Source organism: Thamnophis elegans, chromosome 3 (genome assembly GCF_009769535.1).
Source record: "Thamnophis elegans isolate rThaEle1 chromosome 3, rThaEle1.pri, whole genome shotgun sequence".
In the NCBI taxonomy this organism is placed as follows: Eukaryota; Metazoa; Chordata; class Lepidosauria; order Squamata; family Colubridae; genus Thamnophis; species Thamnophis elegans.
This window is the reverse complement of record NC_045543.1, coordinates 29,905,046-29,928,087: the sequence shown is the minus strand read 5'-3', so window position 1 is coordinate 29,928,087 and position 23,042 is coordinate 29,905,046. Positions and strand designations below refer to the sequence as shown.

Here is a 23,042-nt window from a genome sequence, read left to right as displayed (position 1 = left end):
ACAGCTTGACTCCTAGAGTTGTGGAGGTACCATCACTGAAGGTTTTCAAGAAAGGATTGAAAAACCATTTGTCCAGGATGATATAAGATCTCAAATATTATTGAGCATAGCAGGCTCATTTCCTCCTTCCATGATCTCCTCTCAGAACTCACCCCCATTTTGTCATTATCTTTAGATTCACACATATTGGTCCACACAGCAATATGTACAAAGATATTCAAGAAAAAAATGAAGTTGACAGAAAACCATTTTTAAATAAAGATAAAACACTGTTAGATGAGCGTTCAGGAGAATATTTGTGCACTAGAGTTATATAATATTTTTGCATACTAGTCACTGTGTGTCCCACAGGATTCATAAAACTTTAAGAGAGGAGTCATTTTGAGTCACAGAAAGTATATGGATTATCATTTGGATGACTTATGAAAAATCTGCAGTTTTTCAGAGGCATAAGGATGATTATTCCACTCACAGGACAGTGAGAAAAATATTAAAAAATAAAATTAGCAGAAAATTACTTTTTTTTTCAAGGGCAAATCCTGGTATGGAAATTACAAAATTGGGCATTAGTTGCGAAAAGGCTTCATACCTAAGCATACTTGCCTTAGGGAAAAATTAGTGAAATAACCTTATATCCACAGTAAATCTATGTCTAATGTATTGTTACATGTACTGAACTCTTACAATAGCCCTGCTACAAAATTAGACGTGTGGATATTATGTGAAATATGAAGGCACTTTGGGTGTTTGTTTCCACAACATATTAAGCTAAAATATAGTTGATAGCTTAGTGTCCTGCAAAAAGCTACCCAGTATGGTTTAGCACATTCAGTGCATTGTGCAAATCTCTAAACTATACTAATTCAATCATTCCTGGTTGCTTTAACCACAAGAATATTCTGTTATTACAAACACATTGAGATTGTTTAATGCAAAAGGGAAACATCATTGTCGCTCACCTGAATATTTTTACTCAATTCTAACACTTTCTGATGGATTTTGATTTGATTTCTGAGGCCTCCACAGGGGGAAACAGGGCAATATTACTTTGTACTCTGTTGTAATAATTACATCTATCAGAAACTTGAATGAAAATGGCATTTTTAACGTGATATAAGCATTAAATTCAGACCAGGTCTGCAGAAGCATCAAGGTTTTCTCCAAACAATTTTTACTAACATTCTCCCTTAATCTTGCAAATCATACAGAAGCCATATTTTGATAAACATTTAGATATTAACAAATTTCACATAAAACAACAATTTCTTAAACTTTACTTAAGATATCCTCTTTCCATTCTTCACTTCAAAAGTTTATATAAAACAGTACAATTTTTCAAATGTTCTCAACAGTGCAGATTTCAAGAATTTAATATAGAAATTATTTATATAATTCTAAAACTAACACTTTTTTAAAAAAGAAAGAAAATAAAAAACTAATTTCATTTTAGTAACAAATAATGCCTGTCTTAAAATATATATTTTTAAAACTGCCTCTGAAAGATATAAACATTCAAGGCACACTTGAAACCACCACATATTATTTGAAGTATTGGAAATAACATGTAAGTCAGCTACTACAATGTTTGGATGTCAAATCCAAATAAAGCTGAAGTTAACAACTGCAAAATAGGCATGGGCCTGTAGATAGCAAGGCTAGTTTTATTAAACAAATGTTCATAATGGTGGAACGCTAATAATAATTTGGATTGTATTTGGATTAATTATTATTAATACTAGACTAGCAGTGCCCAACCTACTGCTCTCTGTGTATTCTAGACTTCAATTTTCAGAATCTAAAACCAGCTAAATCATACCACTTTAGAATGAAAAAACAATAATTAGAAAAAGTTGCTTTAGACCATGTAACACTAAAGTAAAACCAATAAGGCTTTCTAAAGTTTCAAAATGGCATGTGGCTGCTTCAGGGGTACTCCATGTGATCTCTGCATCACTGGGCTTGCGGGGAATAAAGGAAAGTGGTTGTGCAAGCACAAGTATGCACAATCAGTCAGGATTAGCTCTTGAAATAGCTACATGAACCTTTTTCAAGACATGGCTGCTTTAACTATTTGAAAAGGTGTCCTTCCTACACATTCTGAACCAACTCTTTGAAACGTGCTAAAAAGGAGTCCTTTTATTTATCACATTTGTTTCTAATAATAACACATTCACTTGGATTCATCAGTCCTAATTATAACATTTTGTGCATATACAGAACTAGCAGTAAAAGGACCTGGGAATTATCAGAGGCAGATATCTGAAAAAGTGTGAAGGACAATTTTAAGAAACTTAGTACACAGCAATTTTTCTTAACCAGCCATACATTCTAAGAGTGCTTTCATATTTAAAATTATATTTCAGGATCTCTGCAGTTTGACTAATGCTGGTTATAGTATACATTTTACAATGGATTAAATTGGAGCAACTTGAACTTTTTAATCTATATCACTTTGTAAGCAACCAAGTTACAGGCATAAAATACATGTTCAATCAGAATTCCTTGTGAAACAAAGATATCATTTATGAAGTTACAGAAAATAATGCAAATTAGTTCACAGTAAGAATAAAGTATGTTCTATGAAAAAAGAAGCATGGCCTATTTATTGACTATAGTTAGAAGCATCTTAATAAAAAGTATCTCTGCTGACTACCAACCTAATTAAAATTCTCAGAGCCATTCCAGCTATTAGAAAAATCTTAGTTTATTATGCCACTAGGTGGTGATATAAAATCACTAAGAATTTTCATACAGCCCATCAGATGTAATTGATGGACTTATTTTCTTCCTATAGTTTATATATTCTTAACAAAAATTTTCAGTGTTTATGTTGGCAGAAAATGGTTTAAATTTCTTGTGACTGGACCCATTTCTAATACTTAAAAAAACTATTATTAATGATTTTTGTTGAATCCAACTTGGACTGCACTTATCTTTGTACCTATATGTTAATAATTTTCACCAAAATTTGAGTAAGTGTAAATCTAGACATCTTAGATAACTGATATATTGCACATTAAGGAGAATAAGATGGGAAATTAGAATTAGAATTCTGAGTGTTCCATTGCCAGACTGCAAATGGGGTTACTCATTGTCATGAATGTCCACATGTGCAAAATGATTTCCACTTCCCAGCACCCTCAGAAACCAAGTTTGGCACACACCTTTAAATTATATGCTAGTCTGCTATGTGGAAATAACATTTCACAGGAAACAACATTAAATAAATAAAACATTCCACAGCTGCAATTACTGTTTGGATATGGTGTTTGTGTTTGGAAGAGAGGAAATAAAAGTTTAATAGTTAAATACCACATGAGACTTAAAGCACAACACAACTCAACTTCTAGTGATAAAAAGCACAAATAAAACTGGTTAGGACAATGTATACTATGGCATGGTACTTGTCCATGTAATATTTTTTTACAATAAAACTTCTCCTCTAATTATTTAACGGTGCTGAAACAGGGAAGAAGTACTCCCTTATCTTAGTTGTCAAAATAACATTCGGGTTGTAAAAGTCCCAAATGGCTTTGTTTGAGTGACATGATACCTAAAATCAGGAAGGAACCAGGAAAACTAATATTTTGACAATAATATGAGTGAAGGTATGCAGAAATGAATTAGGAAGAGGCTTTATGGACAACAAATAGGAATAACACTAGATATAGCTGCTAAATCAGTGTTAAAGTGGTAAAATAATGCCTTTGAACGGCACTATAAACCTTGAAAATAGCATCCTATTTTGATAGCAATGATAGCACTGTTTGTCCTATGTTTTTAGATGATTAGTTCTTTATTAACATCATAAAAAAACTCACGAAGAAACTAGTTCTGCTACCTTTGAGAATTCTACCCTTCTTTGCTTCAGCTAATCTGGGCTTGAATGATTAACCGGTGACAACTATCAATTAACCAGTGACAATTATGACAGTTATTCTACCACCATACTATTTCTGAAGCTTACAACTCGGGGGAAGATTCTTGAGTTGTATAGATACCAGTGGTATCAAAGCCACAGCTAAAATGAAATGGACCAAATGAGATTATCAACATTTATGTCAACCTTCACCATAATCTTTGCTCTAATCATCACTAAAGTCATAAATGACTACTATGTATCCTTTCAGATGCAAATAATGAGCCTTATGATTTAACATGAAAAAAATTCCCTACATGTAAACTACTAAATTAGGAACTTTGACCTAATGTGTGAAGAAATCTTTTTCTCTTATGGAAACCCATCCTAGTTTATATTCTGAAGTAGTATAACCCAGACACAATTCCAATTTCCCAATGAGATAAGAGCTTTATAAACATGCAAATCTATATCCTCTACTCTTCTAGTTAGTGATTAGTATCCTCTTTCATATAATACAAATTTCTGTAAATAAATAAAAGACCATTTAGAAAAATCTATCTTTATAACTCTTCAATCGTATCCTAAATGCCCTTTGCCCAGCAATAGGCAGAGTTAGTAAAAATGTTTAGGGTATAAGGTGTATTTAATAAATTAGTTCCTGCCTGAAATCAATTCGTTGATTTATAATTTCGAAAGAAAAACCACTTGGTTAATTTACTTATATACAGTACTTGAATAAACTTCCCTCTTCCTACTTTTCTTCAAGCACATCAGGACTGAACCCTGTTTCTATGTCAGTCTCTCAGGATGCCTTCATGGCCAGCTCCTCCTTGATTTTGCGCTGCAATAACAGTGCAGTGATAGCACTGCAAGCAACTAAGCCAAAAAAGGAGCCACAAGACAGGATGATGGAGAGAGATCCATGTCGGTTGAATAAGATATCTTGCCTGTTTTTGTAATCCAAGAAGATGGCTTCCAATTGTGAGAGTGTGCAAATAGCAAGGAAGGTGTGAAAAATTTGATGGGCATGTCCAACAATATCACAAGATCCAGGGAAATATTTTTCAGGAACTGGACAAGAAAAGAAATAAGCACTGACTAGGAAGAAAAGTATCTGGAAGGTGTGATACCAAGCAGCCAACTCTTCACAGCCTTCAAGGTGGCACATAATCACACGGTGGGCCACAGGACTGATGTCCAAGATGAATGCCAATCCCGCTGGGATCACCTGACACACTTTCCTCATGATGGGGTAGGGTCGCCGGTAGCGGTACTTAGCATAGCAACAGCCAGCACACGAGAGCCATCCACAGAAAGCAGCTGCTGGCAAGAAGAAAAGCCAAAATTTGTCATACCAGGCTTGGTCGGAGCTGTAGTAGAAATGGGCCAGGGCGCTTCCATATTGGTAGATGCTGACTCCAACATAATCCACAAAATAGAAAGTATAGTGTGATATCTCTGACTTGGACTGCAAAAGATGAGCTAAGAGGCTGCATGTCAGATATGTAACAGAGGAAAGGACGAAGATGAAGAGGGGTAAGGAGTGGATCTCTAGAGACAAGTTCTCTGCTTCAGCAAATATATTAAATCTCAGCAGCACTGCCAAAGCAGCCAGAAGGTGAGTCCAAACATTAACAACCTCGTTATGTTTTTGGAAAAGACTGAAGAAATAATAGCGCCAACCCTGACCTGTGGGGCGATAGCCAGCTTGGATATAGGGTTCTCTGAAAAGTTGGGGCACATCAGATTCTTTAACTGTGCAAGGCATCTTGGGAAAACCTTCTTCTAGGAGCTGAGGAAGTTGACGGAGCTGTTGTCCACTGATGGACAAGGTGCTGATCCGTTCCAGAATAGCCGTCATCATTAAGATGATTCCTGAAGTGATAAGAATGTAAACAATGTTAAGAAGGAAAATGAAGAATACACAGGCAAATATTTACAATCTCTATATGTCACCATATGATTACAGTAACTTTCAAAGTCAAGTCCTTTGGACAAACAACTGGAGAAAGAAAGTGGCAATAAGGATGGTATGATGGGACTAAATTAGCAAAAACTGCATTCCCAGCTTCCATTTTAAAAAAAGAAAAAAAGATGCTTAATCCATAATGGTTTCTTTCATGTTGAGTTGTATTACAGACATATCTTAAATGAACATAAATCAATCTTATTGTCTTCCTTGCTTTTTACAAGTTTATTTCCATTTATTAATCAAAATTAGCATTGTTATTCCATTGTTTTAAAGTCACTTGATTCCTAAAAGAATATTTGGATACATTACAACCATTGTGAAATTAATGTATTTGGGAATTGTATAATTTGAAGTCCACAACAAAGTTTTAAGAAACAAATCTTCAAAAAATCATTACATTTACATTTGTGAATGTTCTACCAAAAAAAGTACTGCAGATTAGTTATTAGTAAATTTTGATTCAGGGAAAAACAGCAGGTATATTAAAATTATTTCCATCAGAAAATAATGCCTGAGAAAGAGTTGAGCTATAAAGCGCTATAAAGAGTTGAGATATAAAGGGTCTTCAAACACAGTAGCCCCAAATTATTTCCACATTCACCTCCCAAAATTCCTTTCAAAAGATAGTGGGGTTTATATCATCAATATCCTATTCTTAGTTAATTATTATAGTGGTATAATAGTGGTAATTATGTAATAATAATCCAAAATAATGTTGCATCCCTAAATGTCAAGAACACATTTGGTGATAGCTAAAATGAAACAACATATGAAGATTGAAATATCAAGTTTAGCACATTCAATACAAGTAAATCACTGCGGAATTCAATATCCTGGGTCCTACGTCAAATATTCCCTATTTAGGAAAGTGCATAGGTTACTAACCAAGTACTAAATTTCAGAGTCAGTAATGACGGGAGCAATGACTAATGTGACTGTCTCAGAAACATAAAGTCATAGCTGTGCCACATATCTCAGTGGCAAGCATGGAGGACGGATTCTTGTATTTCTAAAGCTTATGTTTTAAGCATTATGCTAGATCCGGGATGGCGAACCTATGGCACGCGTGCCACAAGTGGCACGCAGAGCCATTTGTCAGGGCACGTAAGGCTGAGTTCAGCCTTTTTTTAAAGACATTTTTCACCCTCCCCAGGCCCAAGAGTCTGGGGTGGGTGAAGCCTCCGGAGTGCAAAAAAACGGCCCTACAGGCAAACTGGAAGTTTGGGAATGGTTTAGGTTTTAGGTTTTATTCAACTTGTATGCCGCCCTATTCCCGAGGGACTCAGGGCGGCTAATAAAACCGAAGGGAAAGGGAACAATACAAAAGGAAAGGAAACAAAAACAACAATACAAAACCAATTTAAAAGGTCTCAACAAGCAAACCAATTCGAGTGGGGATGGAACTCAGCAGCCCCAGGCCTGCTGGAACAGCCAGGTCTTAACGGCTTTACGGAAAGCCTGAGGGGAATTAGGGTCCGAATCTCCACGGGGAGATCGTTCCAGAGGGCCGGAGCAGCCACAGAGAAGGCCCTCCTCCGGGTAGTTGACAGCTGGCATTGGCCGGCAGATGGAATTCGGAGGAGGCCTAGTCTGTGGGATCTAATGGGTCTCTGGGAGGTAATCGGCAGGAGGCGGTCTCTCAAGTACCCAGGACTTCGGGTTTGCTCATAGGGACGGTTTAAGCACTCCGGAGGCTTCAGAGACCTTCAGGAGGCTTTCCTGAAGCCTCCGGAGGACTAAAAACCACTGTCCTTTTTAGTCCTCTGGAGGCTTCAGGGAAGCCTCCTGAAGGTCCCTGAAGCCTCCGGAGGGCTTAAAACGACCCTACGAGCAAACCGTAAGTTACTTCCAGTTTGCTCATAGGGTCGTTTTTTGCCCTTTGGAGGCTTCAGGGAAGCCTCCTGAAGGTCCCTGAAACCTTCAGAGGGCCTCCGGGGGGGGCGCTGTTTTCACCCTCTTCAGGCACTTATAAGCCTCTGGAGCCTGGGGAGGGTGAAAAAAGCATGGAAAAATGAGGGGGAGTGCCTCTCATGCACACATACGCACTGAGGGGGAGTGCCTTTCAATGCACGCATACACACTGGAGTGTCACGCATTGCATTATGGGTGTGGCACGACCCCCCTATGCTTCCCCCCCCTTGTAGCACACGAGCCAAAAAAGGTTCGCCATCATTGTGCTAGATGATATGGCTAAAACCATGAGGAATACTTAAGAGAAATATGTTCATTTATTTGGAAAATAAGAATATTTCGGCTGATCGTATTGTTGTATGATATTCTTGTATTACCTCTAATATCTCAGTGCTTTTTACACTGACCTCATTCTCTGGAAGTACCTTTCTGAAACATTCACAAATAGTATCTCATTATTGGATTTCAGTAAAACCATTCCACCTTTCTTAAAATGGGAAGACTACATAATCTATTTCAATAACACTGTAACTCACTATTCCCCATTAAAAAGTGTTCAATACAAATAACTCAGATTACTTTCAGTTATTCCAAGACAAGTGCTATTAACCTGCTAGCCTGATTTTCTACTTTCATGTCTTAAAGGTCAGCATATATTACTTGTAGAGATTAAAGGAAATCCCACAATGATTTTTAAACCATTTGTTTTAAAGCTTTGTAATGCATAAATCCCCTTCCATATAGCCAATTTCATTCATTCAGCATTAAAAAACAAATTAGATGTGATACTGTACTAAATGAGCTTGGAAAACAATGCTGTTTTCTACCTTTAATAAATGCAGTTGGTCCTCAATTTCATCAGGACATTAACACTTGAGTGGGAAAGCGTAGTTCAGCTTCCTCCCAATTTCCTACATCTCTTCCATTAATATTAGTATCTTTCTACATAACTATATACATACATGAAAACCTACTGGCCCCAATGGGAGATTCTTCTTGGATAATAGCATATGGGACACTTTTTGCCTGGATCATTCTCACAAGTTTGGTTTATGTCTGATCTTAAGAAAGGAACAAAACAAACAGACATGATTACTCGGGTATGGCTAGTTGATAAGAGCTAAATAGCTTGAAATAGATCTATACTAGTATCCCTTCATTTGTTTTATCAGCAAAAAAAATGTGTGCACGTGTGTGTGTGTGTTGCATTTGTGCTGATAAATAAATAAAAGGAGACTAGTATAGATCTATTTCAAGCTATTTAGCTCTCATCAGCTAGCCATACCCTTACTGGGATTTGAACCTGGGCTGTTTTTACAAGTTAGGCAGTTGTATTAGCCCCTAAGCCACAAGCTCTCCTCTCTTGTCAGCTGAGCCAAGGAAATAAGTAAGTGTTATGTCAAAGCATCTGGTATGCCAAATACTGCTTCCCTTTTGCCTTTCAGCTCCACGCTAGGAGCCTTGCAAGCAGAAAATACACACACACACACACACACACACACACACACACAGTAGATTTTCACGGGTGTAGGTATGCTGGTCTTGTTGTATTCGGGTCTTTTCCCATGTAAGATTGAGATTGTCTTGGCAACGTTTCGGCGAGGTCTCACTCGCCATCCTCAGGCTGGTGTTTTTGGCTTAAAGCGTGGTCAGAGATGCTGTCTTTCTATAAATCTTGGTGGGGGTGTGTGGAGTGCTGACGTTGTTTCAGTAAGTGAATTGATTGGCTGTGTGGCTGTGCATTTATTCTCTTGTTTGTTTGTCCTATGTATGTTGCAGGGCAGATTTTGCATGGTATTTTGTAGACTCCTTGGTTTTCTAGCTGGATCTTGTCTTTGGGGTTTCTTAAAATGTTGGCTATTTTTTGCTCAGTATTAAAGGTTGTCTTGATATTGTGTTTGTGGAGAATTTTGCTGATTTTATCTGTGGTGCCTTTGATGTAAGGGAGGAGAGTGATGCCGTTGTCCTGTTCTGTGTCTCGGTTTTTTGGGGGAATCTCCCTTTGGATTAGGTTGGTAATTGTTTTTCTTGGGAATCCGTTGGAGATTAATATGTTTGTGAGAGTGTGTAATTCAGTTTTCAGGTGGTATTTGTTGGCTAGGCATTTAGTTCTAGAGATGAGGGTCTTGGCTACAGAGTTGATCTGTGCAGGGTGGTGATAGGATTGTGCGTTTAAGTAGCTGTTGGTGTGTGTTTTTTTCTGGTAGATGGTGTGTCCTAGGGAGCCATTGTTTTTTTGTAGATTAGAACATCCAAAAAGAGAAGTTGGTTAGAAGCAAACAACCAGCCTTCAACACTGACCAAAAAATAGCAATAGCAATAGCAGTTAGACTTATATACCGCTTCATAGGGCTTTCAGCCCTCTCTAAGTGGTTTACAGAGTCAGCATATTGCCCCCACAGTCTGGGTCCTCATTTTACTCACCTCGGAAGGATGGAAGGCTGAGTCAACCCTGAGCCGGTGAGATTTGAACCACTGAACTGCAGTTAGCAGTCAGCTGAAGTGCCTGCAGTACTGCACTCTAACCACTGCACCACCTCGTCTCTTAATAGCCAACATCTTAAGAAACCCCAAAGACAAGATCCAGCTAGAACACCAAGAAGTCTATGAAATACAATGCAAAATCTGCCCTGCAACACACATAGGACAAATGAACAGGAGAATAAATGCACACATCGCAGAACACAAGAACACAGTAGGAAAAAAAGAAAAAAATAACTCCCTTTTCCAGCACCTTAAAGCTACAGGACATGAAATTAATTTTGAAGGAACCAAATTAATCTCCAAAACTGAACACTTCAACAAGAGAATAATTATGGAAGCTATCGAAATAGAGAAACACCCCCACAACATGAATAAATGTGACGATGCCTCCCGCCTGCCAGACATCTGAAAACCAGCCCTGGTAAACAAACGAGCCCCACCCACCACCCAGGCCGATACAACACAAAACAACAATGGACACACAGCCAGCACCAATCAGCACCAATCTACCAATCATGATGCAGCCACACCGCCAATCAATCCACTTACTGAAACAACGCCAGCACTTCACACACACACACCAAGATTTATAGAAAGACGGCATCTCCGACCACGCTTTAAGCCAAAAACACCAGCCTGAGGATGGTGAGATATATATATATACACACTTAAAGTCACAACCCCTGGTATGCCCAAGTATGGGAGGAAGGTCACACTTCCACTCTCTGTCATTAGGCTCGTCACAAGAGACCATCCCGACAGAAACCCAATATTTTTTACTGTTGCCTTTTTGTTACATTTGTTATATTTATGCTGATAAATAAATAAAGGGAGACTAGTATAGATCTATTTCAAGCTATTTAGCTCTCATCAGCTAGCCATACCCATGTTTGGGAATTGAACCTGTGCTCCATTGCCTCCCAGGCAGGGAGTCAACCATTTGAGCTACAGAGAACGACTCCTTATCAGCCAGCCAGGGTGGGAGGTATATACTTAAAGTCACAACCCCTGGTATGCCCAAGTATGGGAGGAAGGTCACACTTCCACTCTCCGTCATTAGGCTCGTCACAAGAGACCATCCAGACAGAAACCCAATATTTTTTACTGTTGCCTTTTTGTTACATTTGTTATATTTATGCTGATAAATAAATAAAGGGAGACTAGTATAGATCTATTTCAAGCTATTTAGCTCTCATCAGCTAGCCATACCCATGTTTGGGAATCGAACCTGTGCTCCATTGTTTCTGTCTGGATGGTCTCTTGTGACGAGCCTAATGACAGAGAGTGGAAGTGTGACCTTCCTCCCATACTTGGGCATACCAGGGGTTGTGACTTTAAGTATATACCTCCCACCCTGGCTGGCTGATAAGGAGTCGTTCTCTGTAGCTCAAATGGTTGACTCCCTGCCTGGGAGGCAATGGAGCACAGGTTCGATTCCCAAACATGGGTATGGCTAGCTGATGAGAGCTAAATAGCTTGAAATAGATCTATACTAGTCTCCCTTTATTTATTTATCAGCATAAATATAACATATATATATATATATATATATATATATATATATATGTATGTATGTATGTATGTATGTATGTATGTATGCATGCATGCATGCATGCATGCATGCATGCATGCATATGTATATACACACACATATATACACACAGAGACACACATACATACATACATATACACACACATACACACATATACACACATATAACATACTGAGGCTGGCCCAGAGACCACATGTTAAAAGTTCCTAAAGTGTGGGAAGACTTGCTTTCAAATACATATTAAGAGGATTGCCTCTGCTACACTCTTCGCCCTTCAAATTAAAAAAAATGCCATGGGGAATTTTAATAGTCATGTTAACCCTAATTAAAAGCTGAGTTTAAAAAAATCAGAGACTGTCTTGCAGCATTTATTTTAAGGAGCATCCATCTGTCTCTTTTTCTCATATACTTATGAGGCTCTTTATATTATCAAAATACCAGTGTAATAAAACAAATTATATACACTTAGCTTTACCCTAGATAGACTGAAATCAAGGAGGAGTTTCCATTTTTCCTCTTACCCTCTTTTGTACTCTCATTACTGACAAAACAATAGATGAAACAGTTGAAGAAACTTTAGTTAAATGTTTCTGTACATCACATTTATTTATTTATTTATTTATTTATTTATGCATTATGCTTAGTTCTATCTCAAATTAATGGATTGTTTCAGAGAGATGTCCAAGTTCAATTAACAATTTGAATACAAACAGAAAAACAAACCAGACCACAAAGGTGTAGCATTCACAGCCAAGATTTCACAAAAAGGAAGGCACTAGAGCAGTGGTTCTCAACCTTCCCAATGCCGCGACCCTTTAATACAGTTCCTCATGTTTTGGTGACCCCCAACCATAAAATTATTTTCGTTGCTACTTCATAACGGTAATTTTGCTACTGCTATGAATCGTAATTTAAATATCTGATATGCAGGATATATTTTCATTATTACAAATTGAACATAATTAAAGCATAGTGATTAATCACAAAAACAATATGTAATTATATATTGTGAAATGGTTTGCTAATGAAAATAATATAATATAATATAACATAACATAATATAATAATATAATATAATATCCTCTAACCTTGTTACAAAAAGTCCATGAAACATTTCAGTTGGTAACAAAATAAAAATAAAACAGAGAAGACAGTAAAAAAAAAATGGGTCAAACAGAAATACAGTACTAGGTTGGATATCCTCTCCTGTTTTTTATCTTGTCCAACTGGTTCTTTATGGTTTGTAACTAATGATTGTAACTATTATTATGACCTATGATCTATTCTTGCTGTTTATATGTACACTGATTTATTGCACTGGAGACAAATTCCTTGTGTGTCTTATCACACTTCACCAATAAACATTTCTATTTCTATTTCATTCTACTCCTATTTCATTCTCTTCTCTTCTCTTCTATTTTATTCCATGCTATTCCTATTTCATTCCTATTCCCATTCCCATTCCATTTTCCTATTCCATTCCATTCTATTCTAAGCATGGAAGCTTAAAACTTAAAACTAAAAAGATGTAGCACTTTATTTTTTTTCAAACAGCTGCTGAAGATGTTTTGTGACAGCTACCTTTTTTTCCCTCCGCCCCTAAACTCCTGGAATCCTCTCACTCCCAAGTTTTCCAACTACTCATTCATTCAGATATCGCGGGAAGGAAACGAAGGCGGGCCTCCTTGTGAATGAATTGAGGTTTTTACAGAAAAGTGAAAACCCGAACGTCTGGAGCCAGCTGATGCAGAGCGCCCACAAGAGTCTCTGAGGAGGAAGCGGCTGTGGACTGAAGGGACATCGTCGCCATCCTTCTCGCCTCAGTTCTCGGCTCCTTCTTCCCAGTGTCCCCTCCACTCCACTCGCAGTTGGGAGACCGAACCCAGCCTGGCCACCTCTCAGGGCGCTGCCTCACCGGCGCTCATGCACTCCATTCTCCCCCCTCCCCTCCCCTCATCAAGCACAGCTGTCTGATTCACACGCCAGTGCCCCTCATGTCACCACCCCACATGGCTGGTGCTGGCTGTTCTCGCGCTGCCACTCCTGTCAGGTAGCCCCTCCCTTTCACAAGGCAGCACCCGCCACCCCCGCCACTGCTCTCCTGGCTCCAAACACTGGCACGCAAGTTTCTGGGTTCCTAAGACCATTGAAAATATGTATTTTCCGATGGCCTTAGGCGACCTCTGTGAAAGGGTCGTTCGATCCCCAAAGGGGTCATGACCCACAGGTTGAGAACCGCTGCACTAGAGTAAGGTGAAAAAAAAGAGATTGATTTGGGGTTTTTTTGTTTTATCTTAATGTTATTATTTTTATAAATAACTCAAAGCAGCAAATATATCCAACACATTTTCCTTCTCTTCCTTTCTCTACAACAATCTGGTGAAGTGGGTTGGGCCAAGAGAAAGTGATTGGCCAAAAGTCACCCAATTGGCTTGGTACTATGACACCTTGCTTCTAATCAGAGGGAATCATTTTACCATAGTTTTCCAATCACAGCACACTGATGGAGGGAGGTTAGAGTAATATACTAATATAACTCCATTCCATTCTATGTTTTTGATAGTTTTCTGAGCAGAAATATCTATTATTCAATATCTATTATCTAAGCTATTTTTCCTTATGCCAACCTAACTTATCTTTAGTCTTTTACTACAGTTAATAACTTACAAAAGAAAAAAATTGTCTATTATACAGCACTTTCTATAATTATTGAATCAGCAGTGACACCCCCCAGAAGACTTTAACCATTTCAGAAAGCTATACAGGAATAGCTTAGCTAGCACTTGAGTGGGAAAGCACTTTGGAAAAGAGTAGGGAATCGGGGGGGGGGGGGAGTCTTGCAAGAAGGCAATGCATGATGACAAGAACACTGAATAGATGTGTCTATATAAGTCAAGCTCAACTTGACTGTGGCTTCACTTTTTACTGAATTATACTGCATACCAAATACTTGTTCAAACTGGTCATCAAACACATCTCAATAAGATAAAATCTAGAGTGTTTATCCATTATCAGATTCATATACTTCCATAGCCTAGTGATGGTTAAGATGTGTTTCTTCATATGAAACTGGCTTTGAGCTTCTCCTATCAACTTCACTCTAGCCATCTTCAGTAAGCTGAAGAAGGCTGGAGTCTAACAATAGGTACAACTTCTTCCACCTTGCAATAAATAAATATATCTGAGCTTTTATCTCGACTAACAGGGTTCCAGGTATTTTCTCCCTCCCTCCCTTCTTTCTTTTCCTTCCTTTCTTCCTTCCGTTCCATGAAATATTTTATTTATTCTTGAAGCATCCCCAATTCCTTATTCTGCTCCTTGTTCTGTAATTTCTGGAACAGCAAGATGAATTTTTCAGTTATACAAACGTCAACTGCAGCAACAACAGTAAACAACAATAATTAATAATAAGCATTGTAATGCCAGGATTATAAATAAACTGTTTAGTAAATAGAAAATAAGAGAAAGTTAACAAAACTCACAGATTCCTTCATGCCAGATTCCAGGCTACAGCATTCGAAAATAAGAACTTGCTTAATTTCAGCTGTCATGTGCCAATGATGAACAAAGCAATAGGCAATTAACATTACAGAGGGGAAAATCCTTGGTCAGCATTTACTGTTCCACTTCTACAAAGCTTCTATTCTCTTCTTTTCTGTGTGGGTGTAGCATTTTGCTGAAAAGCTATATTCAGTTTAGAGGGCATGTATTTCAGCCTCAGTCCCAAACAACAGCATTTGTATGCAAGTTGCCTGGTAACTCAAATGAAAAAAAAAATCAGGCAGGAAAGGACACTGTCTGGTGTACATAATTAGGAGTGTGTGGAAATTTTTTAAAATCTTGAGTTTTTCTAATATCTCCTCAAGTACCCTTTTCACTTTTTATTTTTTTACCACATTACAATAGAGGTTCTAAATAAACACATGTTGATTTTTCATTCCTGCAAAATTATTTAATAATGAACATTAACATTCTATAAGCTCTTTCTATAAAAAGAATTGAATTCTATATTTGTACAAATGGTGTCCCTTCAACCCATTTTCATACTATCATCATGCTAATCAGGAGGGACAGTTATGCAGGTCATAGTCATCTACCCTTCTCTTTCCTTCTATAGTACATTCTAAAAGCTAATGTTTGTGTCTCAGAATTTATCCATTTTCAATTTTGACATTGTTCCCAAAATTTCCAGCCACCAGTTCTCTAATTTATAATTGGGATCTGGACTACTTTTCTCTCCTATTTTTAAAATAGCTCTAGGAGAAAAATAAATTTGAATTCAGATAATAAATGCTTTCCTCTATTTCTTCTTTTTATATATAAGCCACCACAAATATTTTAATTATAATTCTTTTTTCCTGATAAAGAATTTTAAATATTTTATTATTTTTATGTATCACTCTCAAATCAGTAGTATAAACATGGCTAAAATAAAGTAATCTTCACAATAAGCAAACTGAACAACCTGACAATTTTTTCTATGTATTTATTTTAAAAATAAAGTCAATTTGAACTGTTTATACTCTGCCACTTTTCTAAATATGCAGATACCTTCAATCAGAAGTGCACACAGATACGTGAAAACAGAATCTGAATGACAATGACCACCAATTATATATGGGCCATTTCAATAATTAACATGCAGGAGGATATTTCCAGATTTGCCCTTCACACATAATAAGAATTTTACTGTCCAGTAGACTTGTAAGAAGAGTGCCTGTTTTGCAAGTCTATCACAAACTGGAGTAAAAGATGGATTCTATTAGTAGTAGTGGCTCTGCTTGAAACAGGAAGGAATCAGGAATCTATCAACATTCTTTGCTTTGCTTCAGATATCTATTTTTCTTCTGCATCTATGGACATAGTTCAAAAGCCCCTGAAATAGCTGCTCAGTCACACATTTGGTAAACATCAAGAGATTCAACAGTTAATAAGCCTTGAATTGTTGCTTCAAGCTAAGGAAAATACCCCTTCAAGATTCCTCACTGTCCTAGCAAGCAGCAGTAAAACCTAGTTGTTATGGGTTGTCAGGTGTGAACAAACCAGACCTACACATGAAGGGTTCATCAAACTAGCTACTTTATTGTTCTGTGACTATTTCAAAGGAATGTCTCCAGGCTGGCGGCTTTGCCTGGGAAAAACTAGATAAGGCTCAAAGAAATTCAGTGGAGATCAGACACTGCTCTCTTGTTTTTATGTAATGAGTCCAGACTAATTCCCTGCTTGATCCTTCCTCCCAACTGGGACAGTTGCTCTCCAACATCAGCACGCATATGTTCAGGTGCTAAATATTTACACACATACTATTTATTTAGTCATCCTATTTATATGGCTGCCCATTAGATTCTGAGTGACGTACAATAAAAACTATGAATCAATAATATAAAAACAGTCAAAAATTTTAAAAAATATTAATAGTATGATGAATTGGCAATCCAAGAACAATAAACTGCATCTTTCTTTGCATTTTGAATATAGGGTGGCAACCTCCAGCTATAATGGCTTAGTATCTTTTTGCTTCCTTTTGAGTGAAAAAGAGCACTATTCATATACAGTAAAAACTTGCTTAATGTTTAGTAGTGTCATCAGGAGGCTAATAAAAATGCCTGATGGATTCAGTTTTGCCAGCTGAGTCTCTATATCAGGGAATACAACAAGTGTGTCAATTCATATTCTATTCCCGCAAAAGGAGAAACATGATTGCATATATTTCCTTCATTTCTTTCACATAGCTTGTGTAATTGGTAAGCTGGACTTTGCCAAAAAAATGAAAACAACACACCTGTTTTGTTGTTCAAAAGTCAAATCCCAGACTATGAACAGGGTTAGGAAATGTTTTGATAATTAATGCCACTACCTAACACTGAGGATGGAGCTTTCCATTTGTTTTTTCTAGATGTACGATCATTTTAAAAATCAGCTTATTTTAGGACATTTTTAAAAAATAATTATGTAAGAAACAACCTCAATGTGATGGGAAATTGTGTCAATGATATTTCATCATTTAGCCACTGAAATCCAGCAGAGGAAATTTCAGCAAAAGAAAATAAGGAAAAGCCCAACACCACTTGCGTCTGAGGAAGAAAAACCTTCCCTTATGTAGCTCAGAAAAGAAACGCAACTAGGCAGATGACTCAAACAAGCTCATTGCAAAATGTATGGGGTTTTTTTGACATAGCAAAAAAATATGCTCATAACGGTTATATCGCTTCTCAGACTTTTAGATAAGATCACGTGTAGTGTATATCAATTAAATACCTCTGGGGAGACAAGGAATGATGAACATGATGAGGTAGTGCTGAAAAGAATTTTAGCATAAGTTCACACCTTTTAATAAAGGAAAAAAAGAGAAAACAAATATAAACAACCCCAAGAACTGGGGGGAGAATGGAATTCTGAAAAATGCAAGAAAAGAGATGCAAAAGTAAAAAAAAAAAAAATGGGGTTCGCAAAAAATACAAATGACAGCAACGGTTCACTTGCAATTGTATTTCATCACAAGATTATGTACAACTCATTCTGAGTCTCCAGAGAACAGAAAGGTGAGGTCTATACTGTATGCAGAACCAGTATAGCTAGCAAATGGGAAGCAGCAAAGCATCTAACCTTTAATAAGCATGCTCTCAATAATCTCAATTTTACTTTTTATCTCTCTCTCTCTCTCCCACTCTCTCTATTGTAATCTAATTTATCCTAATCTATTATTTATCTCTCTATATCTTTCTATCATGGTTGTGTCATTATTAACTCCTGGCAACTTCCTGGACTAATGTCTGCAATTATCTTGGCAAAGTTTTCAGAAGTGGTTTGCCCTTGCCTGCTTCTTAGAGCTGAAGAAAAGTGCCTGGCTCAAGCTCACCCATCTGTCTGTACCCAAGGCAAATTAGAACTCACACACTCACATTTTCTAGCCTGATGCCTTATTCACTCCACCAACTCTCCTACCTCAATATAGACCCACACTACCAAGAAAGCAAATGAATTGCCAGGGCAAAACCTCAGCATTCTTTACCAAATGTTTCTATGCACAATATTATCTGGTAACTGTTTATAGTGGAGAAAATCCTGTTCCATAGGTTTTATAGAATTTTACAGAATATTTCAGAATTTTCAAGGATTAAGAAACTCTGATATCTAAACCAAACTCTATGCCTAATGTCCAAAAACTGCCCAACCACAAGAAGAAAAATTCTCATTTGGATGAATATAATTTTGTATTGTACTGAATAGGGCTGTGATGGTGAACTTATGGCACACATGCCAGAGGTAGTATGCAGAGCCCTCTCTGTGGGCATGCACACCGTCTCCAGCTGTTCTGGTTTCCAGCTGGTCTTCGCAGGCACCAGAGCACCGGAAAGTGGCCTGAAATGGCACAAAAAAACAGCCAAAAACCAGGCTGTTTTCTGGGCCTTTTTTGGCCTGAAAACCAGCCAGAAACTGGCCCAAAAAACAAGCCTGAAAAAGGGCCAAAAACAGGCATGCACGCACCGGCCAGCTGGTCTTTGGGTTTCCGGTGCTTCGGTGTGCATGTGCATCCATGCACATTCTGGTTTGGGCATTTGGTGCCAAAAAAGTTCCCAATTATTGGAATAGGGAGTCCCATTTCCCAAGCTAGCATCTTTCCAGATGTTTGGAATTTCAACTCCCAAAATGTTCAACTTCCAACAAGGCTCATTGTTCTCCCTTCTATTTTTACTTAATATTCAGTCATTTGTTTGGTAATTGAGACAGAAACATATGGAATATAGCTTCATATATTCTATGTCTTAACAATTCACTTTTTCCATCAATAATAATTTTTACATTGGGAAGTAAAAATTAGTAAAAAAAAAAAAAAAAAAACCCTAAACCAAGCTGAACTGTGGCGTAGTAGTTGATGGGATGGATTATGAGCAGGAACCAGATTCTAGCCTATCCTCAAATCTAGAAGCTTCTTAGGTAACTTTAGAGCAGTGACACCATCCTAGACCACCCTAAGTCATGGACTGTTGTTGTGAAGAAAACAGAACAAGGGAACCCTATAGTATGCCTCCTTGACCTACAAAACAAAAGGCAAGATATAAATAAAAAAATAAACATATTTACTGCACAATAGGAATCCATTTTCTTGTAATGCTTCATGCTGTCATATGAATTATGCATTATGTACCCAAACAGTTCAAGCTTCATTTTCCAGAACTTTAATGACTTTACAATCTAGACTCTGCAAATTAAGATTGTTTCTAAATTTTCATTCAGGCTTGCCCATTTTGCACTAGAGATTGGGAGTAAGGAACAAGAAATACTTGGCATTAAACTGTCTGGAGTCAATGCCAGAAACATAAACAATTTTTTTTTGCCCATCTGACAGCAATATTTTTTTATATTTTTTAAAATTAAAATATTTTTATCCTTTAATTAAAGCCTTGTAAAGACACTAAGGAAATTTTAAATAACATTACAAAAATTAAACAACTTTCAAAAATTAAATTTATAATAACAAGTCATAAATAAGTTATAAGAGATTCAGGACCAAACAGGGAACTTAGGTTATAAACTAAAGAACAAAAAACTATTACCGTAGAAGTCAGTCAAAAAAATTAGCATTAGTTTTCTACAATCGCAAAAGAGAGGAACAGTATAACTGTATTTAACTAATAGGATTAATAAATTGCTTTTCTGTTCGTGAGCAATCTCCAAGTTATTCTTTAAGCATTTTCTTTAAAAAAGAGTAATATCCCAAAACATTATTTTAAAAAATCCCCCCAAATCCCCAAACATTGCAGTTTATTAAAAGTCCCCCAAATTCAGTAAAGATGAAGCTGAACTCATTTCCTCAGGAGCTAGATATTTGAACCAACTCAGTTCTAAAACAGATAGCCAAACAAAAACAAAACAGCAACAGGAGCACATGAACTGATGTTGCCTCTCTCAGCTCAAATCCACCCCTTTGATGGCAACTTATTTCAAATTCCAGGTTGGATGCCTAACTAGTTGAGGTCACTTCATTGACCATAAATTGTTTCCCAAAACATAGCAGCAACCATTACAATTGGTTAAGTTATCCTTAATCCTGGATTTTGTTGGAAGGAAGGAATAACTCTTACCCTTTTACCTGTCACCACCATTGAATTTTCCAAGGCCCTATGTACAGTTAAGATGCAAGACTGCCAGTGTAGTGCTTAAGGCACAGGGCTAGAAATCAGGATGTTGAGAGTTCTAAGTGTCAGCAGTCTCTCTTTCTCAAGTACTTGTAAGCAACTCATCACATTTGGAAGATGTAGCGGCATAACGTCACTGCCGCCCCCGAATCTTAAGACATAAACAAAACGCGAGCGCGCGCGCATACACACTCACACACAAAACAGACAGAAAGACAAGTCTACCGGGAAGAAAAGAAGCAAGGATTTTGCAACAGACCAACACGAACAGGTCTTCTTTCAAACAGGAGCTAATTTATTGGGGGGCGGGGAGGGCGAACTGAAACAGACTTGGGAGCTCAAACGGCAGTGACCATGTTGCTGTGGCTTCAAGGAGCTACAGGGAAAACAAACCTGCACACTCTCCGAAGCGATGTCTCCAAAGCTACCAGGGCAAATGAAATGCAACCAGAGTCCCGGTTCAAACACTCACTGAAAAGTACCCCAAAAGAAGCAGCGGGATTACGGGCACTTCAGGTCAGATGACTCGCCATCTCCTCTCGGGGCGACGGGTGAATGGAGACTCTTGTTCCAGGCGCTTCATTCCAGGCTCCTGCTCCCGTTTCGCCAACAGGCTGTTTCTCCCACCCTCTCCAGGCGCGGCAGCGATTCTGGACAAAACCGGCCCTGCGTTTGCTCCGGAGGAAGAAAGGCGAGGCAAGCGCCTCTCTCTCTCTACCTCCCTTCCTAGTTCTTGCAGGGATGCGGCGAGGACTAGGGGCCTTGCACAGCCGCCCGGGTGTCTGGGCTGCGCCGCGCCGCGTTGCCTTACTCTGCACACCGACTCCTCCCACCCTCCTTCCGACAGTTGCTCCCCAGTCCGCTAAGGCAGGAAGACGAGGGACGCTCGGAACGGCCACCTGCACCGCCGGCCACGCGCGACCAGGGCGCCTCGCCCCGCCTCACCTGTCCCTTCTGTCGTCGCACACCTGCAGGTTGGCTGTCACCTGGCCCGGCACCACTCCACTGAGAAGTTCGCCAAACGGCGACCCTCGGATGCTTGGACTTCTCGCGTTCGGGGTGAAATCAGCCGGAGAGAGGGATTTATAGAGGCAAGCGGTGTTTGATAGATATAGTGACCCTACGTCCTTTATTCTAAAGGAAAATCCTGTATTTCAGAAAGCAGCCTTTTAAATTTATTTGTTTCTCAAAAACCAACCTTTGTCCTTTATTGTCGTCATTCGACTTATTGAACTGTCTTTTTAAAACAAATGTACTTATCTTAGAATATGGGTTTTTGCGCAGTTTTTTCTTGTTTTAGCCTTTGAATTTTCCTTTGTGAAGAAAAGGTAAAAATATAAACAGTTAATTTTTTTCATTGTTATGAACCGCTTTTCAGATTTGCCTCTTTTTCAGGTTGTCTTTCTTTCTTTTTTCTTTTTTTCCAAAGAAAATATGGTTATCATAATTATAGGAGAATATATATATAACATATACATACACACACACACACACACACACACACACACACACACACACACACACACACGTTGTATTTGTGCTGATAAATAAATAAAGGGAGACTAGTATAGATCTATTTCAAGCTATTTAGCTCTCATCAGCTAGCCATACCCTAGAGCAGTGTTTCTCAACCTTGGCAACTTGAAGATGTCCGGACTTCAACTCCCAGAATTCCCCAGCCAGCATTCACATGTGTATGTATGAATTGAATTGAATTGAATTTATTATATTTCTATGCCGCCCTTTTCCCAGAAGGGACTCAGGGCGGCTCACAACCCGTATGTATGTATGTATGTATGTATGTATGTATGTATGTAAGTATGTATGTATGTGTATATATATATTCTCCTATATTCTGGCTAAGACAGCACAGGTTTGAATCCCAGTAAGGGTATGGCTAGCTGATGAGAGCTAAATAGCTTGAAATAGATCTATACTAGTCTCCCTTTATTTATTTATCAGCACAAATAAAAAAAAAACCACAAACACAAATATAACAAAGGCAACAGTAAAAATATTGGGTTTCTGTCGTGATGGACTCTTGTGACGAGCCGATTGACAGATGATGGAAGCAGTTAGCTTCCTCCCATAATTGGGGCTTACCAGGGGTTGTGACACTA

General features: G+C 38.1%; 1 protein-coding gene across 2 annotated transcripts; it reads right to left on the bottom strand.

Moving 5' to 3' along the window:
• Positions 1-25: 25 nt before the first annotated feature.
• PAQR8 (progestin and adipoQ receptor family member 8) lies at positions 26-21,727 on the bottom strand. 2 transcript variants are annotated; one of them, XM_032212628.1, is made up of 2 exons: positions 21,316-21,727; positions 26-5,737 (listed from the first exon to the last, which is right to left on the bottom strand). In XM_032212628.1, the coding sequence occupies exon 2, from the start codon at positions 5,724-5,726 to the stop codon at positions 4,665-4,667; it is 1,062 nt and encodes a 353-aa protein (XP_032068519.1). In that variant the 5' UTR covers positions 5,727-5,737; positions 21,316-21,727; the 3' UTR covers positions 26-4,664. The 2 variants fall into 2 exon arrangements, with proteins under 2 accessions (XP_032068519.1, XP_032068518.1); XM_032212627.1 differs by lacking the exon at positions 21,316-21,727 and adding an exon at positions 20,869-20,951.
• Positions 21,728-23,042: the final 1,315 nt, after the last annotated feature.

Bases quoted from the DNA above. Each gene is read 5' to 3' on its own strand.
- PAQR8 (XM_032212628.1), bottom strand. From the start codon at position 5,726: ATGATGACGGCTATTCTGGAACGGATCAGCACCTTGTCCATCAGTGGA.